Raw genomic sequence first — 15,518 nt, forward strand, 5'->3', positions numbered from 1 at the left:
AAAGGTCCAAATCGGCCTAGCCACTACCGCGACCCGAGCCACGTCACTCTCCCGACGGCATTTCTATAAGAGCAAAGGTCCAAATCGGCCTAGCCACTATCCGCGACCCGAGCCACGTCACTCTCCCGACGCATTTCTAGTAGAATAAGGATCCAATCGGCCTAGCCACTACCGCGACCCGAGCCACGTCACTCTCCTAACAAAGCATTTCTAGTAGAATAAGGATCCAAATCGGCCTAGCCACTACTCGACCCGAGTCTTTCAACCAAGACAAACAATTCGATAATTAATTGCACAAATCATCACTCAATTTGAAATATCTAATCATCAAATTCATAATCCGAATACACAAAGAGCGATCAACACGAAATTCTAAGGAAATAAGGTTCCCAAATAATTTTCAGAATTTATTAAATAATTAAATTTATTCCGAAAATTAATTAAATGATAATATTCATATTTTTCACAATCCACATTCAATTTATAATATCCAATCATCAATTTCAAAATCTGACTACACAAAGCGACGACGAAATTCTGAGAATTTAGGGTCCCGACAAAATTTTCGGAATTTAATAAATAATTAAATTTATTCCGAAAATAATTAAATAATAATATTTTAATAATTTCGAATATTAAAATATTATTTAATTATTCAATAATTTCGAGATATTTAAATAAATCAACAGTAAATTCCTTTATGTCACTTCAAGATTTATACTAATATAAACACTCACTTAACCTTAAATTAAACACAATTTAAGTTAATCAAACACCTTAATATAATCTACACTTAAATAAATTAAACTAACTACCTAATAACACTTAACATAAACTAAGCACACCTAAAGCATCATTAACCCTCTAAGCGAGGTTTAGTGAGTTAAACTCACCGGATTAGCGAGCCGAGCGGACCAAATCGACGGGGACGCCGAGGAGAACAACTTTCCTCAAAGCGGGCCGAGCATCCGGGCTCGGGAAGGCGGTCAAAACGGGCCAAACATGGGCTGCCATACCCATTTTCTGGGTTGCTGATCGGGGCGGAGAAGGAGCAAATCCGGCGCCGGTTCGGGCGGAGGAACGGCGGAGGAGAGGGGCGGCAACTCGTGCGGGCTCCGGCGGGCTGAGGCGGGGGTGTACGGTGGCAGAGGGAGCTCCGGCAGCTCCTAGAACGCGCGAGCAGGGGCAGACGGAGGCGGCGGTCCAGGCGAGGCGCGTGCGGGGCGACGCACGGGCGCGCGGGTGCGGGACGACACGGGCGGCGGCGAGCTCCGGCGACTGGCGTGCGGCGTCGAGCTCGGCTGGTCCTGGTCAACTGCTGCACGAGATCTCAGATCTGCTGGGGAGGAGCGGCGAGCTGGCCGGTTGCGCGGGCGAGTGGGCGTGGATGGCGACAACTCCGACGACAGCGACGAGCGGCGACGGATCTCGCTCCGGCTGTGGCTGCGATGGTTGCTGCTGCTCTGGTGATGTCCGAAGAAGAAGAAGAAGAAAATGCCCATGGAGGAATCGCACGGGAGAGAGGAAGAAGAGAGGGAGGAGAGAGAAGAAGGGGGCCTTTTTCTTTTCTTTTTGCCTTTCTTTAATCTAACAAATTGGCCCACCATGACATCATCAAGTGATGTCATGTTCCACTAACTTCAAATCTCTCCCCACAACAATCTTCAACGGGTGCATTTTATTTTTCCGCCGAGGCATGAAACTTTGTACATCAATTTCTTTAATTCCATTCAATCATCTCCCAATTGAGTCCAATTGAAGTCCATAAAATTAATCCAATGTCACCACCCTTCAATTCACATCTTCACTTGTCCATAAAACCAACTTAAGTCCTAAAAGCAAGACCAAATGCGGGCCCACTAATTTCTCGAGCCAAAATAGCCATTTTCGGATTTAATTTGCCAAAGAACTCTGATTGCATGAAAAATCTTCCAAAGATAAGTCAATAATCCTAAAATGATTTGTAACACACCCAGACTTCCAATTTCGAATTGATCTCAATTCCGCGGTTAATTTCACTTTGGCACGATACTAGCGTGGCCCAACCTACCTACGGGTAGCTTTTAGAAATTTTCACGCATTTGACCTGTGGTTGATCATCTCAAGCCACAATGTACATCTTTGAAACATTGGCGACTTTCGGTTGTCGGGGTAATCTCAAGGTTTCAAATACGAACACAGGGTACCCAATCGATAGAAGAGTCGGTCCAGTGTCGATCGGTAAGAATTATGCGATCTGATGGAATCACCCACGCTCGATCACACGCCTCTGTCGAGTCGACCTATCTCCGATCCCTAATCGATTTTTAATTGTGCCGTAATGACCCTTGCAAATTAGCTCGGTCGAAAGATCGCTTCCTAGTCAAATTCTCGAGTCTGATGCATTAGAAACTCTTAACAGCTTCACCCGATAAACTAGTTTTCACATGAGTGGCCGACTCAAGGAAAAGAACTATATACGTGCCAACGAAATGCCCGTCTCAATTTATTGAAAATGGAATTGGAAAATCGGGATGTCACATTAGTGATCTTAGATTCACTTATGCTCAATCCTTGGTCACTATGGCTTGTTCAAACGCCATTTTAAAGAGTGAAATTTGGATCGTGGTCATTGGAATGCTTGGTGGCTGTCATCTACTTGTTGGAGAAATCTTCTTGAAGAGTTTTGAAGTTGACAAAACGTTTCTATCGCCCTCGAAGGTTTGCGGACTCGGTGCATTTATTTAAAGTCTAAAGACTTCCTGGACAGCCGTGACTCAAGACTCAAAGTCCATCCTCATTGACAACCTCTAATCCGTTGAAGAAAGGTTATCCGTAACCTGGATGTTTCGTTAAGGATTTAACCTTATCATCTAGAGAAGATCTCGTGGCTGTAAAAGACGTAATGGAAACCGAGATCCCGATTGTATGGGCGAACGATTGATTGGCTATCAACACGTTCCTTTAATAGCTCGAACAATCTTCCTAATTGATTCCGTCCAACGGGTAGATTGGAGGAATTCCTTTGGTAAGTGCCAACGGGTATGATGGCATAAAGGAGTATATAAGGAAGTCGTTCTTAGTTGTTCGAGGAGTGCGCGATAGAAGAATTCCAAAGTCTGAAGCTCCTTTTTGTTTAGACAATTCCTTTGAGCGAATACTTGTATACAAAAGAGAGTCTATATTTGTGAGAAACCTTGAGGAGGTGTGGTAGAACATCTACACCGTGGAATCAAGGCAAAGCTGTCCGTAACTTCTCTTGATCATAGTGAAATCCAGCGGTGGGCTGTCAATCGGCGGAAGAGTGGACGTAGACTTGGAATAAGCCGAACCACTATAAATCCTGTGTTCAATTTTCTCTTCCTCACTCTCTCTACCTCGATCGTATTTCATTTTATTAATCAAGAGAGAATTTCCTATCTATCATTTGCGAAGAATAACTTCCGTATCTTGATAAATTGTGTGTGCACCTATTCACCCCCCCTCTAGGTGTTTATACTAGCTATCTCACTACTAAGCACAACGTCGATGTGTTTCGGTGTCATGGGAGGAAGACGTTGGTTTATCCATGATAACACATTAATTTATTGCTCTTTGCTCGCATTTCTAGCTTGTTTCAGTTTCATGTCTATGCTGAATAGCTTGGAATTCATATCAATTTATCATTGGATGATTGCATTTTCACGGCTTTAATATGTGGAACATGATCTGAAATCTTGCTGATTGTGATTGTTTCTTTACCAATTCGCATGTGTTGGGAATCCAACAGCAGATGACTATAGTTGGATATCAGTCGATGAAGATACTAATATTTCACTATGTCAAGAAAGTTAGAGAAGATTAATTACCATTTACTCCATCACTACCTCTACTTGACATGAGAATATCACCTTGTTGTCTGCAAAACGCCAACAAATCAGCATGCTACTCTGCTAGACACAAACTAACTCAAATGAACCAAATCTAATGTTCTTTGGAATTGGAAAGCTTGCAAAATCACAGCAGTAGCAGATATGATGATGAGCAACGCCAAACAATATAGAGACGAATAAAAAATTGAACGAAACAAACCAGAGCAAGCCAAGAAAGAAAGCTAAAAGTGTAACGATTAACATGCCCCGCCTTACCCATACAAGCTATAAGTATTGGCTGTCATACGTTCAATTATGTAAATAAAAATGATGGGTTTATAAAATATTAGTTGAGCATAGGGTCATGAGAGGACTCAATTTTGATTTTCAAATGCAAAACTTGCTATTTTCGCAACATCTTTGATCTATTAAATTATTATTTACCACAAAAAGGGAAGGTTGAGACTCTTTATAAAAAGGAAAAAAAGAAAAGAAAAGAAATGTTGAGATTGGTGTAATTATTGTTTTTCTTTCTTAATTTTGGGTCAAAGGTTTGAATCTCCTGAGGCACACTAGTTGATCATCAATCTCATCTTTGAGGGAAATTATTAGTTAAGGCGATACATTTTATTCTCGGATAAACCCAATTCCACCATTATTGCACTAATGTGAGCTAAATCCATATTAGGTAGGTAAGATTCGAACTCTCATTAATTATAATACTTTTATAAAGGCCAAATTAGAAACAAGTCTTGGAGAATCAATAAGAGTAGCTAACGGGTTTAAGGTATAGTGGTGAAGCGCATGTAGAATCCAAGGCACGTTATAATTAATTTTACTTGACTATATAGAAATATGTTTCTTTTAAATCACTATCGTTAATCTTGTGAGATTCACATGTGGAACCCACATGGAATTCATAAAATTAATAATCATGATTCAACCTATCCAAGGAATCAGATCGAGGAAGTAATTGGTGAGGGAGAGGAGGAAGTCCTCCAAAATCCTAAGCCCATTACCTTTTCCCAATTGTTTGAACTTCGTCTCCAAATGGAACCTTCTCATAATTCGCATAGGTGACCACCAAAAAAGGGAAGGTTTTTTCTTTTTTTTTTAGCCAAAAAAAAGGCGAGGTTTAGAGGTCCTTTTTGGCCTAGTATATAGGCAAACATTTCTTTTTCTTTTTTGATAAGTCGTCTTTTTTTTTTCATAGCCTTATTTTCACATAAAAAAGAACGCTTAAAATCTCTCTCAATATCATCGGGAAAATTTAGATTTGCTACCTAGCATAAATAATTAATAGAAGTTAAAAAAAGCCTAAAAGATTCATGAGTATTGCCATATTGAACTTGGAAGTCGTAGTTCATGCGGTCTGAGTTTGACCACCATCACATATTCTTTCCACCGAAATTTTATCACTCCTAAAGCGCTCATCAAATATTTTCACCATATAAGAAATCAAGAACGCGGCTTGTAGTAGCCATAGACTGCATAGAGGGCCTGTAGGAAAGTAAGCATAAGCAAAATGACAGCAGCCATGAAGGAAATGATTGACCAGGGATTGTCGAAGTACTTGTTCTCGAGAATGGCTCTCCAGGCATTCCATTTTTGCGCCATACTGGCTCTCCAGGATGTACGTAAAGAAAAGTGTTTCCATTTGCGGTAATCGTTCACCATGATAGACACATTATGGAGATTACTGTCTTTGCTGTCGAGGGCCATCTCCTGGCAAAGCAGGTTGAAGAGGTCAGCGACCTCGGCATCGCTCCCAAGGCAGTGTTCGATGATCCCGTGCTTGCAAAGGTACCGAACGTCCTCAGAGGAGTTGATCAAGTTGTGCATAAACATTACGTACGAGGTGATGTACTCCCTGCAATCAAAGTGAGACTGCTCGAAGGCTATCAAGTTGAGAAAGACCGACCTCGTCCCTTGGTGGATATTAATGTAGGGGATCTCGAGAGTCCCGTACTTGATATTGAACCGGATGTCCCCCAATTTTTTCGTAAATACGCACCTGAACTTGATCCCGGCTTCCATGAGCTCGGTCAGACACGGAATGAGCTCGTGCTGGTATAGCTGCCACTCCGTGGTCCTTGCTCGAGTCAGGCCCGAGGGCAGGAAGCTCTGCCAGAGCACTTCGAGGCAATGGAGCCCGCACTGGCCGGGTGATGCATCAAACTCCACCCGTTCGCTGCCAATAGGGTTGAAGAACTTGAGCACCAGCCTACCCACGCGCCCCTCCTGATCGGGGTTGCCCAGCTGGAGACCGAGTAGCCGGGCGAGTATGAAGAGCGGGATCTGATTCTCGAGCAAAATCATGTCGCGCTGGATCTGGATCTTGAGCATTGATCCCCACTTTGAGAAGACGGGGTCATTGCTTGGGTAGCCTAGTTTCTCGAACCCCTCGGCGACTCCCTGTAATAGCTCGATCACAAAGCACCCATCCAAAACCATCATTTGCACGAAGCTACCGCTGCTCATGGATATCTTTCCATCGTAGCAGGAGCGAGCTCTCTGCTCAACCTTCTTCACGGAGTCTATATAGAGGCCTATCTTGTGATGGGAGCGCTCGAGGATGCGGCGGAGGCAACGCCACTTGTGCTGGTCCATATTGGGGAGGTGGTCCTTGCCGTGGTGGTACGGCCCCAGGGAGACGATATGGGGGACATAGGCCTTCTTGTTGCCGTCCTTGAGATAGTCTGGGATCCGGTAAATGGAGAGCTTTGCCCATGAGGCCTCCCTGTCGTCTTGGCGATGTTGCTCGAGCTGCTTTTCCATAGAGACTACACACTCGGACGAGGACACTCTCGGCTCATCTTTGGGTACGTTAACGGCCCCGTTGTTGTCAACCACGATCCGGAGAGCCTCGGACGGTTCTTGCTGTACCTTCGGGAGTCCAGATGCCACAGCAGCCATTTCTTGTGAAGAATTGGGTCTATGTTTCTTGGCCTCTGCCGTCCTTGGGTTTTGATCTTTGAATTGATGCTTTCCAAGCCCCCCAATTAAACATAAAAAATAAAAAAAGAAGAAGAAGTAGAATTGGTACTTTAATGTCTAGGATATTGGAACAAAGGAGCTTATTCAAAAAAAAAAAAGATATTGGAACAAAGGGGAGTATCTTTCCAAAATGACCGATTCAAAACGAGCTTATAATATTCTAGCCCTTATGACGTCACGTCATCATTTTGATGATGTAAAAGCGTGATAAAGAACATTGCCCCACCTTACGCATACAAGGTACAATTATTCGACTGGCTTTTCATATGTCCAATCACGCCACTTGTGCTGGTTCATATTGGGGAGGTGGTCCTTGCCGTGGTGGTACGGTCCCAGGGAGACGATACGGGGGACATAGGCCTTCTTGTTTTGAGATAGTATGGGATCCGGTAAATAGAGAGCTTTGCCCATGAGGCCTCCCCGTCGTCCTGGCGTATGTGACACTCGAAGATGTGTGGTCCTTCTTCGGAACCGGAAAGACGTGTTGTCCTTCTTCGGAGACTTTGAATGGCAGGCCTCGAGTAGGTGACACTTGAAGATGTGGTAAAAAAAAAAATACCTGAACTTCTTGGCACAGTACAGATAATGCCCGTTCCGTTGACGAGATGCGAGCATAAAATCAATTAAGAGAGCCCACATACCGAATGATTTGTTCTTTTGTTTTTTTTTTCTTCCTAAAATTGCTTCTACTTGATATGTGTGAGGGATTGCACCTTTATTAACTGCTTAATAGAAGCAAAAATCAATAATTAAATTTGCAAAGATTTCCTTTAGGTGTTCATGTTACTCATGCATGAAATACTTTATTCGTTCTTTCGTTGAGAAGTTATTCCACATAGTACTAATATCATATGACAATAACACGTAAAAAAATATGGTCAATAAAGAACGGGAAACATGTTGATTGTAATTAATAAATAAATGCTCTATTTACTGAGTTTGCCATAAATTTTGTCAGCCAATTTTGACATATTTAACGTTACTTGAATGCAATGACATCATATAAGATGAATATCTCGATTATGTATCAATGCATATGTTATTGTTTTAAAGAATCGTGTTTTTATCCACCCCTTTCCTTTAATCACTTTTTTAAGGTGTGTTACAAAATAGACATTATCTGTATTTATAATTAATTAGTCTTGGTGTAGATTATGATTATAATTGGTAATCTAGCAAATCATGGCAACGAGGAAGGACAATATAGTCCTTTTCTGCAAATTAATAATTCAAGGATAGTATTTTATTTTATTTTTTTGGAGAGGGATGGTGGGTGGGGGAGGGGGACCGGCGCTTATCGTTTTGTGAGCCCCTTTTCCCAAGGTGCACTCATTCGGCTCAAGAATGCTAGGTTGATCAACCGTGCACTGTGCACTCATCAGGCTCAAGGATCCACAAAGGATCCAAGGTTGATCTACCGTGCACTCACTCATCAGGCTCAAGGCTCCAAGGTTGATCTATCTTTTTACTTTTTTGTGCTCCTTTTTTAATTATTGTACTTTTACTCACTATATTCAATTATTTGTATCAAATCTTAATTTATCTTTTTAAAAAAAAGGTCGCTTGAGTTGTCCTACGAGGAGCCCTGATGTAGATTCTTTGACCCATCGGCCGTCTTTTCTCTCTTTATAGAGTAAATTCGCACTTCTATCAGCCAACTTATTGCGAATTTGCCACTACATAATTTCTTACTCCTCCCTAATCAAATTCTGACGTAACCACCCTCTTTTGAAGTGCTAATGCAAAGATGTTTTCAATCCATTGGAAAGAACTTGTTAGATAAGACTTTTTTACAAATGATTAAGGCGTTTAGGGGAAAATGAGAGATTTCAAAAATACTTTCAGGAAAAACAATTATTTATATTTTTTAAAAATTAGTCAATTTTCTGGATCAACAGTCAAAACTTGTAATAAATAAAGACCATAATGTTTTTTTCTAGATCAACAGGACAATTGTATGAACTTGAAATCTTAGAATAAACAAAGACCACAAAGTTTTTTCCTAAATCAACGGAGCAACTATCCGAACTTGAAATTTTGGAGTAAACAAAGAATAGGAAGTCTTTTTCTAGATTAATTCATATGATTGTTCACGAAAGCCTTAAACAAAGACTAGGAAGTCTTTTTCTAAATTAATTCATATGGTAGTTCACAAAAGCCTAATAACGGGACCACTGTCAGAATTGAAATCTTGAAATAAACAAAGACCAGAAATCCCTTGTGTAGATCACCACCCGTGATGGCGGTGTAGTGGTTGGGTGTTGGTTTCTTTCAAGGTTCCTGGGTATCAAAAAATAAAAAATAAAAATCCTTTGTGTAGATCAATACGTATTCTTTTTGTAAAGAATTCCAATTAATCAGTCCTAGGAATATTGGAATAAACAAACAACAAAAGAGTTTTTCTTTTTTAGATCAATTCATACTATGTCCATAGAGTATAACCAATTAATTAGTCTCATTTATATTTTTTTCCTTTTTTTCCTGATGCTAAAACACAATCGCTTTGCTGTTCGTTAATAATTGTTCACCCATCGTACAAACTAGCAACCATAGATTTATTTAATATGTGAGCACTCTCTAAGGCATAATAGCGGTCGAGCATGGAAATTAGTCACAAACAAAAAAAAAATGAAGAGTTCATAAAAATTTAAACATTACCAAATCTAACAGTTTAAAATCTTTAATTTTTTATCTCCGATATTATCTCTCATAAGATAAACATGTTTGGCAAAAGAAATTAGTTAAAAATGCAAGAAGTCTTTATCTTTTTATACTTCAACTCTATTATTACTAGTCCGAAAATTCAATTAGAGCATTTAGCTTAATTTTCCCAAAGAGTTAGTTGAAATTAATTGTCTTCGGATCTCACATAGAAATTTCAACAGATGCATGAAGTGGTTCAATAAATAGTTTGTACCCATGGTGGTCTAAGCCTCTGCGACGTCACGTGGATTTCGTCATCCTATTCATAAGCTGTCACCGTCACCGAGGGCGAGATGATAGACAACATGTCCCACCTTAACCATGCCAGGTGTAATTATTGGACTGACTTTTTAGGGAATCGGCCGCCTGACGATCAACGTGAAACACACGTACATGTATAGGGAGCGAGGCATTATCGCCCATTCCTGCATGCAAAATGCTCTTATATTTTACTATCTACCGTTAACAATTAAATTATTCTGGCCTAGGAAAGTTTAATTTCACAGGCTGAGCGGGGCAAGATAAAGACCCAACCACATGACTAAAATCTGAAATAAGAACTCGTTTGACAGCTTCCGAGAGAGATGCGTCTTCTCAGTATAGAGAATGAGCTGAACTGGATAGAAGATGAGCGTGTGATACAAACAATATGATACGACAGATACTATATAGTTAGACCTATTAAACGAGTGGGTTGGGTTGGGTTTAGGTCATGTCATAAATAGTCCAATCCAAATCAACCAATTTAATTCGTTTATGACCAATTTATCGTAGTGTAAAATTTGTTATCAATACCCGACCCGACCCATATTTGACTCATACCCAACTCATTTAACTAAATTTGAGAAAACTTATTTCTTATAATTTTTTTTAAAACGGTATTGCTAAAATACTTTTCAAATTTTATAACTTTCTAAAAATTGAATTTTTAATTATTTTTATTTTTTGTAAAGAATATAATTTTTCTTTTTCTTTTTTTCTTCTTCTTCGAGTCAACTACCGGTCACTACAACAACCAGCGACAGGCCACAAGCGAGCCTCCAACTAGCTGGGCTCAACCGACACTGGCAAGCTCAAGGCTTGCGAGATTGGCAAGGCTCAAGCCTTGCTAGACATCAGTGAGGTCTCCACCTCATTGGCATTGAGCGAGCTCGAGCCTCACCAAACATCGGCGAGGCCGCCGCGTTGTCGAATCCAGCGAACTCAAGCCTTACTTGGCTGATCGCCGACCATTGCCTTGTTGGCCACCGGCTAAGGAAGGAGGAAGAAGAAAGAAAAAGAAAAGAAAATTGAAATATAAAAAAATAATTATAATTTTGATTTCTTTAAAAATATATTTTTATAAAGTTAAAGAGGAAAGAGAGAGATTGTGAGACTTTACTTGAAAATGGATTCTAAGTCCAACCCATTTAAAACTCATTTATCTTAAACCTTCAATTTTTAAACCTATTCAACTAGTTTCTTTAAAAATAAGTGATCCATACATGACTCATTTATGATTTAAATGGGTCATATACGGGTCTAAAACCCATTTTGCCATCTCTATATACAGTAAAGGCGTGGGGTCATTCTACGATGACTTTGAATGTTTGGCCTCACGTGTTTGGACTTGAATAAGGGGGTTGAAAAGATATCTCTACTGAGCGTGTCATTAGATGGGCATGGTGGTGTCTAATCCCAATTCCACTAACTAATCACACTTCATTGGTAATGTGTTTTATTAATTCGAGGATGACTCGGGGATTGGGATTGGGATTAGCCAATCAAAAAAGAACGAAAGAAATTACCTCACATAATTTAACTACTCGGATTCAACATACATATCCAATCATGTGTCTAGATTATCCGTGTTCACGTAGAATTAATTTTACATAAAAAAAAAAAACTATTATAGTGCTTCGAAAGATTATTTATCTAGTAGTGATGACTCGTCTACCCACGATTATTCTAACATCAATCTCATATCATGGATGTGGTGTGAATAAGGAGATGGATTGAAGTTTTTTCAGCTTGATTTGGTGGGAAAAGAACTAGGAGGAGTCATTTTAGGCCAGAGCGACAAACTGCCCTCACCTTACTAGGAGATGCCCCTTCAAATCCATTTTAGGTTAGGTAAGCTTTGAGCTCAAATTAATTGTACTTTTTCTCATAAGTGATGAGAGTAACTCAAAAGCTTGAGACACAGAGGTGAAGCAGATTTAGAGGTCCCAGACATGCCAAAATTAATTATACGCAACAACGGAAAAAATGCTTCTTTTGATAAAGAAAGAGAATTACTTATATGTTCAGGTCAAACTGATCAAATGAATTACAACTGTTGAACTTGTGGGTCCACACGTGACATCCACATGGAGTCTCAATCAAATTGCGATGTATCCTATCCAATGAATTCAAGTCTAGAGGAGAAATTGGTGAAGGAGAGGAGGGAGACCAGCAAATTCCCATATCACATCCCCATTTTGCCAGTTGTTTGAATTTCGTCAAAAATGGAGGCTGCGGCTCAATTAAGTGAATGGAGAATTTGCTGCAATCACGGGGGTATTGTTTACACTGTGGGCAAGTCAATTATGTCTTTGGAAGCAAACGAAAAAAGAAATCATTTATATAAAGTAAAAAAGACCTCTTATTTTTCTGAACCATAATTTTTTTCTTCGAAATATATACTTCATGAGTTATTTTGGAGATATTCTATTAATGGATAAATCTGTAGATTAATAAATTTATCGCATCTCTAACATATGCTGATTTTAAAGTTTGAATCTTTTTAGAGTAATAAACAACCTAAAAAATTATTACGATATTTTTCTCTTTCTATATATGCGCGCGCGCGCAATTGCTTCGATTATTTAAAAAAAAAATCGTTTATTTAAATAATAAAAATAATATTTCATGCAAATACGTTTTTATAAAATCTTTTAAATATCAACTTTTCGTGCACACAACTTGTGGGTGTATGCTTTTGTTAGCAATAATACTAACAAAAGATATTCGTCTCTTAATTATCCTCGATTTCTCTTGACATTTTACTAATTCCCCTGGTGATTTTACACAAATTTGTCAACAATATGTACCTAACTGGGTCAATATACAATTTGTCCTCATCATGGTGCTTCCCGAAAGCTTAATAACATGACAACGATTAGAACTTGGAATCTTGGAATAAATGAAGACAATAAAGTCTTTGTCATTTTCCTAATTCAATTCATATTCTTTTATAAAGGATAACCAATTAGTCAATCTTAGGAATCTTGGAATAAACAAAGACTAGAAAGTCTTCTTTCAGATCAATTCACACTCTATTCATAAATAATAACAAATTAATCAATCTCATTTGCCATTTTTTTTCTTTTTTCTTGATGCTTAAAGTCAAATTGCTTTGCTGTCCCTTGTTAATTGTTCATCCATCATACTAATCAAACTAGCAACTTTAGATATGTTTAGAATGCAAGCAGTCCCTCAGGCGTAATAGCAGCCCAGATTCAACATAAAATTGGAGTGCGAACATTAGTTAAAAGTGACTAAGAAATAAAGAGTGTTAAGCTCCACCAGCTAATTCCCATTATATTCCCCTTGGACGTACAAGCTTGCACTAGATCAATTCGATTTCGCAGCCAAGAACGAAGAGAAGATAAGACGGCCGTTTTGGACTTCGGGGTAAAAAGTAAAGTAAATTATGAGCATGCGGGGCCCACTTAGATAAAAGAGAGTCCGAAATCTCCTCTGTCGATGTTATAGGCCCAGCCAAAGCAAAGACAAGAGGAAATGGGTCCCACTTATGCACACGTGTCCACCCATTCGTCAATCACGCTTTCTACGTTAATAAATTTCCTTCTATCTACGCCGGGAATGCGCATGCGAGGCGAGTATAGATGATGCCCGTTCCATTAACAAGTTGCTAGCTTAAAATCGATTGAGACGGTCCAAATACCCAAATGATTTGTTCTTGGTTTTTTTTTTTTTTTTGGTTCCAAAAATCGTTTGTACTTGATCTGTGTGGGGGATTGCACCTTTATTAACAGCTTAATCGAAGCACAAATCAAGAATTAAATTCGCAAAGATTTTCTTTAGGTGTTCATATGACTCATGCATGAAATACTTTCTTCCTTGCTGTGTTGAGAAGTTTTTTTCACATAGTACTTATATCATATGACAATAGCACATAAAAAAGATGGTCAATAAAGAACGGTAAACATGTTGATTGTAATTAATGGAGAAATGCTCTGTTTACTGAGTTTGCCAAAAAATTTGTTGGCCGATTTTGACATATCTAGAATTACTTGAATGTGACGACATCATGCAAGATGAATATCTTGATTGTGTATCCATGGATACGAGATTGTTTTAAAGAATCATGTTTTTATCCACCCCTTCCCTTTAATCACTTTTTTTAAGGTAAGTTACAAAATAGAGCCTCGCCTGGTCATCAAGGCCACTGGTGAGGCTCCGGCGAGCTCGCCGGAGCTCGCCCAGTCGATCGCTGGCCGCCGCCGTGGTCGGCGACCAGCCACAAAGAGAAAGAAGGAAAAAAAAAAAAAAGAAAGAAGAAAAAAAATGAAATATATAATGAAAAATTGAAAAATTAAAAGATAAGTTTACCAAACGAATTTCTATTCCTGAGATAGAAATTTTTTACAGTTAACAAACGCGTTCTTATACTCAGAAATTGTTCATGAGAATAAAAACAAAAAACATATTTCTATTCAAAAATTGTTTCCCGAAATATAAACGTTACTAAACGTGCTCTTAATATCTAGCGATATTGGAACAAAGGATCTTTCCAAAATTGCAGATTCAAAATGAGCTTATAATATTCTAGCCCTTATGACGTCACGTTATCATATTGATGATGTAAAAGCGTGATAAACAGCATCCCCCCGGTTTACGTCACACGGAATGGTTGGGCTTGTATTTTGCCCCGCTTTTCCTTTTAATTAGATTTTCATAAATCATAATACTTTAATAACTTACTAATGTGAAAAGCGTGATAAACAGCATCCCCCCCGTTTACGTCACACGGAATGGTTGGGCTTGTATTTTGCCCCGCTTTTCCTTTTAATTAGATTTTCATAAATCATAATACTTTAATAACTTACTAATGTGAAAAATAGATAGTCAAATATAGTATCATTTTGCACGTAGGAATCGGTGATAATGCCTCACTCCCATTAAAAATAGCGTTAAAAGGATAGCACGGTGTTAGATATTACTATGCCCATCTATCCTCTCTCTTACAAGCTATCGAGTGAGTTTCAATTTCTTTAGATTCTTTCTCATTCACTGAACTGTTGTATGTACTCAATGCGGTGCCTTTCAAGTATATAGAGAACCGGTTGAACTGAATAGAAGATAAAGGTGCATAATGCAACTAATATGCTATGAACCGGAAAGACGTGTGGTCCTTCGTAGACTTTGAATGGCAGGCCTCACGTGGGTGAGACTTGAAGATGGGGTTGAAAAAAATACCTGACCTTCTTGGCACGCTAGTTCCAGATGTTCCTCCTCAATTGACTAATTACATTACGAACGAAGTAAGTGCCCACCACTACCGTTCCAGGACCAAATTAAACACCAACAAATAAGATATTTGATCGCACGGATGCAATATTTCCCCTCCAATACTTGCATATTTTTCTTTGCTCCAAAATGAGAAAGAATATTAACTTCTTTCCTTCTCGAAGTAGCTTTTGCTCAACTAATTAATTAATCGCTTCGCCTTCTATGGTTTTGTCTTGTGCATGAAAGCCTTCTCTTTAACAATTGGAGCTACACTAGATAATTCCCGTTATTTTATCTTTGGATGCATAACCCTGCACTAAATCGATCCGAGTTCGCTGCCAAGAATGAAGAGAAAATGGGTGCGTTGGACTTTGGACTAAGGAGCGATAGAGAGAAAGTGGGTCCTGTGGGGTTGCAATTAGCACAGCAAGCACAAACTATTCGGACACGGACATGGTGAAGGAACGCAGTACGAAGCCTCCCTTGTCAACG

The 15,518-nt window shown here is 39.2% G+C and overlaps 1 protein-coding gene across 2 annotated transcripts; it reads right to left on the minus strand.

Annotated features, from left to right (window-relative positions):
* Positions 1-4,569: 4,569 nt before the first annotated feature.
* Positions 4,570-6,910, minus strand: LOC104420414 (UPF0481 protein At3g47200). Of its 2 annotated transcripts, none has more exons than XM_039301662.1 (2): positions 5,404-6,910; positions 4,570-5,330 (listed from the first exon to the last, which is right to left on the minus strand). In XM_039301662.1, the coding sequence occupies exons 1-2, from the start codon at positions 6,744-6,746 to the stop codon at positions 5,264-5,266; spliced, it is 1,410 nt and encodes a 469-aa protein (XP_039157596.1). In that variant the 5' UTR covers positions 6,747-6,910; the 3' UTR covers positions 4,570-5,263. The 2 variants fall into 2 exon arrangements, with proteins under 2 accessions (XP_039157596.1, XP_039157597.1); XM_039301663.1 differs by having other exon boundaries at positions 5,261-5,700; positions 5,845-6,910.
* Positions 6,911-15,518: the final 8,608 nt, after the last annotated feature.

Source organism: Eucalyptus grandis, chromosome 9, assembly GCF_016545825.1.
Source record: "Eucalyptus grandis isolate ANBG69807.140 chromosome 9, ASM1654582v1, whole genome shotgun sequence".
NCBI lineage: Eukaryota > Viridiplantae > Streptophyta > Magnoliopsida > Myrtales > Myrtaceae > Eucalyptus > Eucalyptus grandis.

Bases quoted from the DNA above. Each gene is read 5' to 3' on its own strand.
- LOC104420414 (XM_039301662.1), bottom strand. From the start codon at position 6,746: ATGGCTGCTGTGGCATCTGGACTCCCGAAGGTACAGCAAGAACCGTCC. The intron at 5,331-5,403 runs GTACTTCGACAA...ACTTTCCTACAG, and splicing joins AGAGCCATTCTCGAGAACAA to GCCCTCTATGCAGTCTATGG.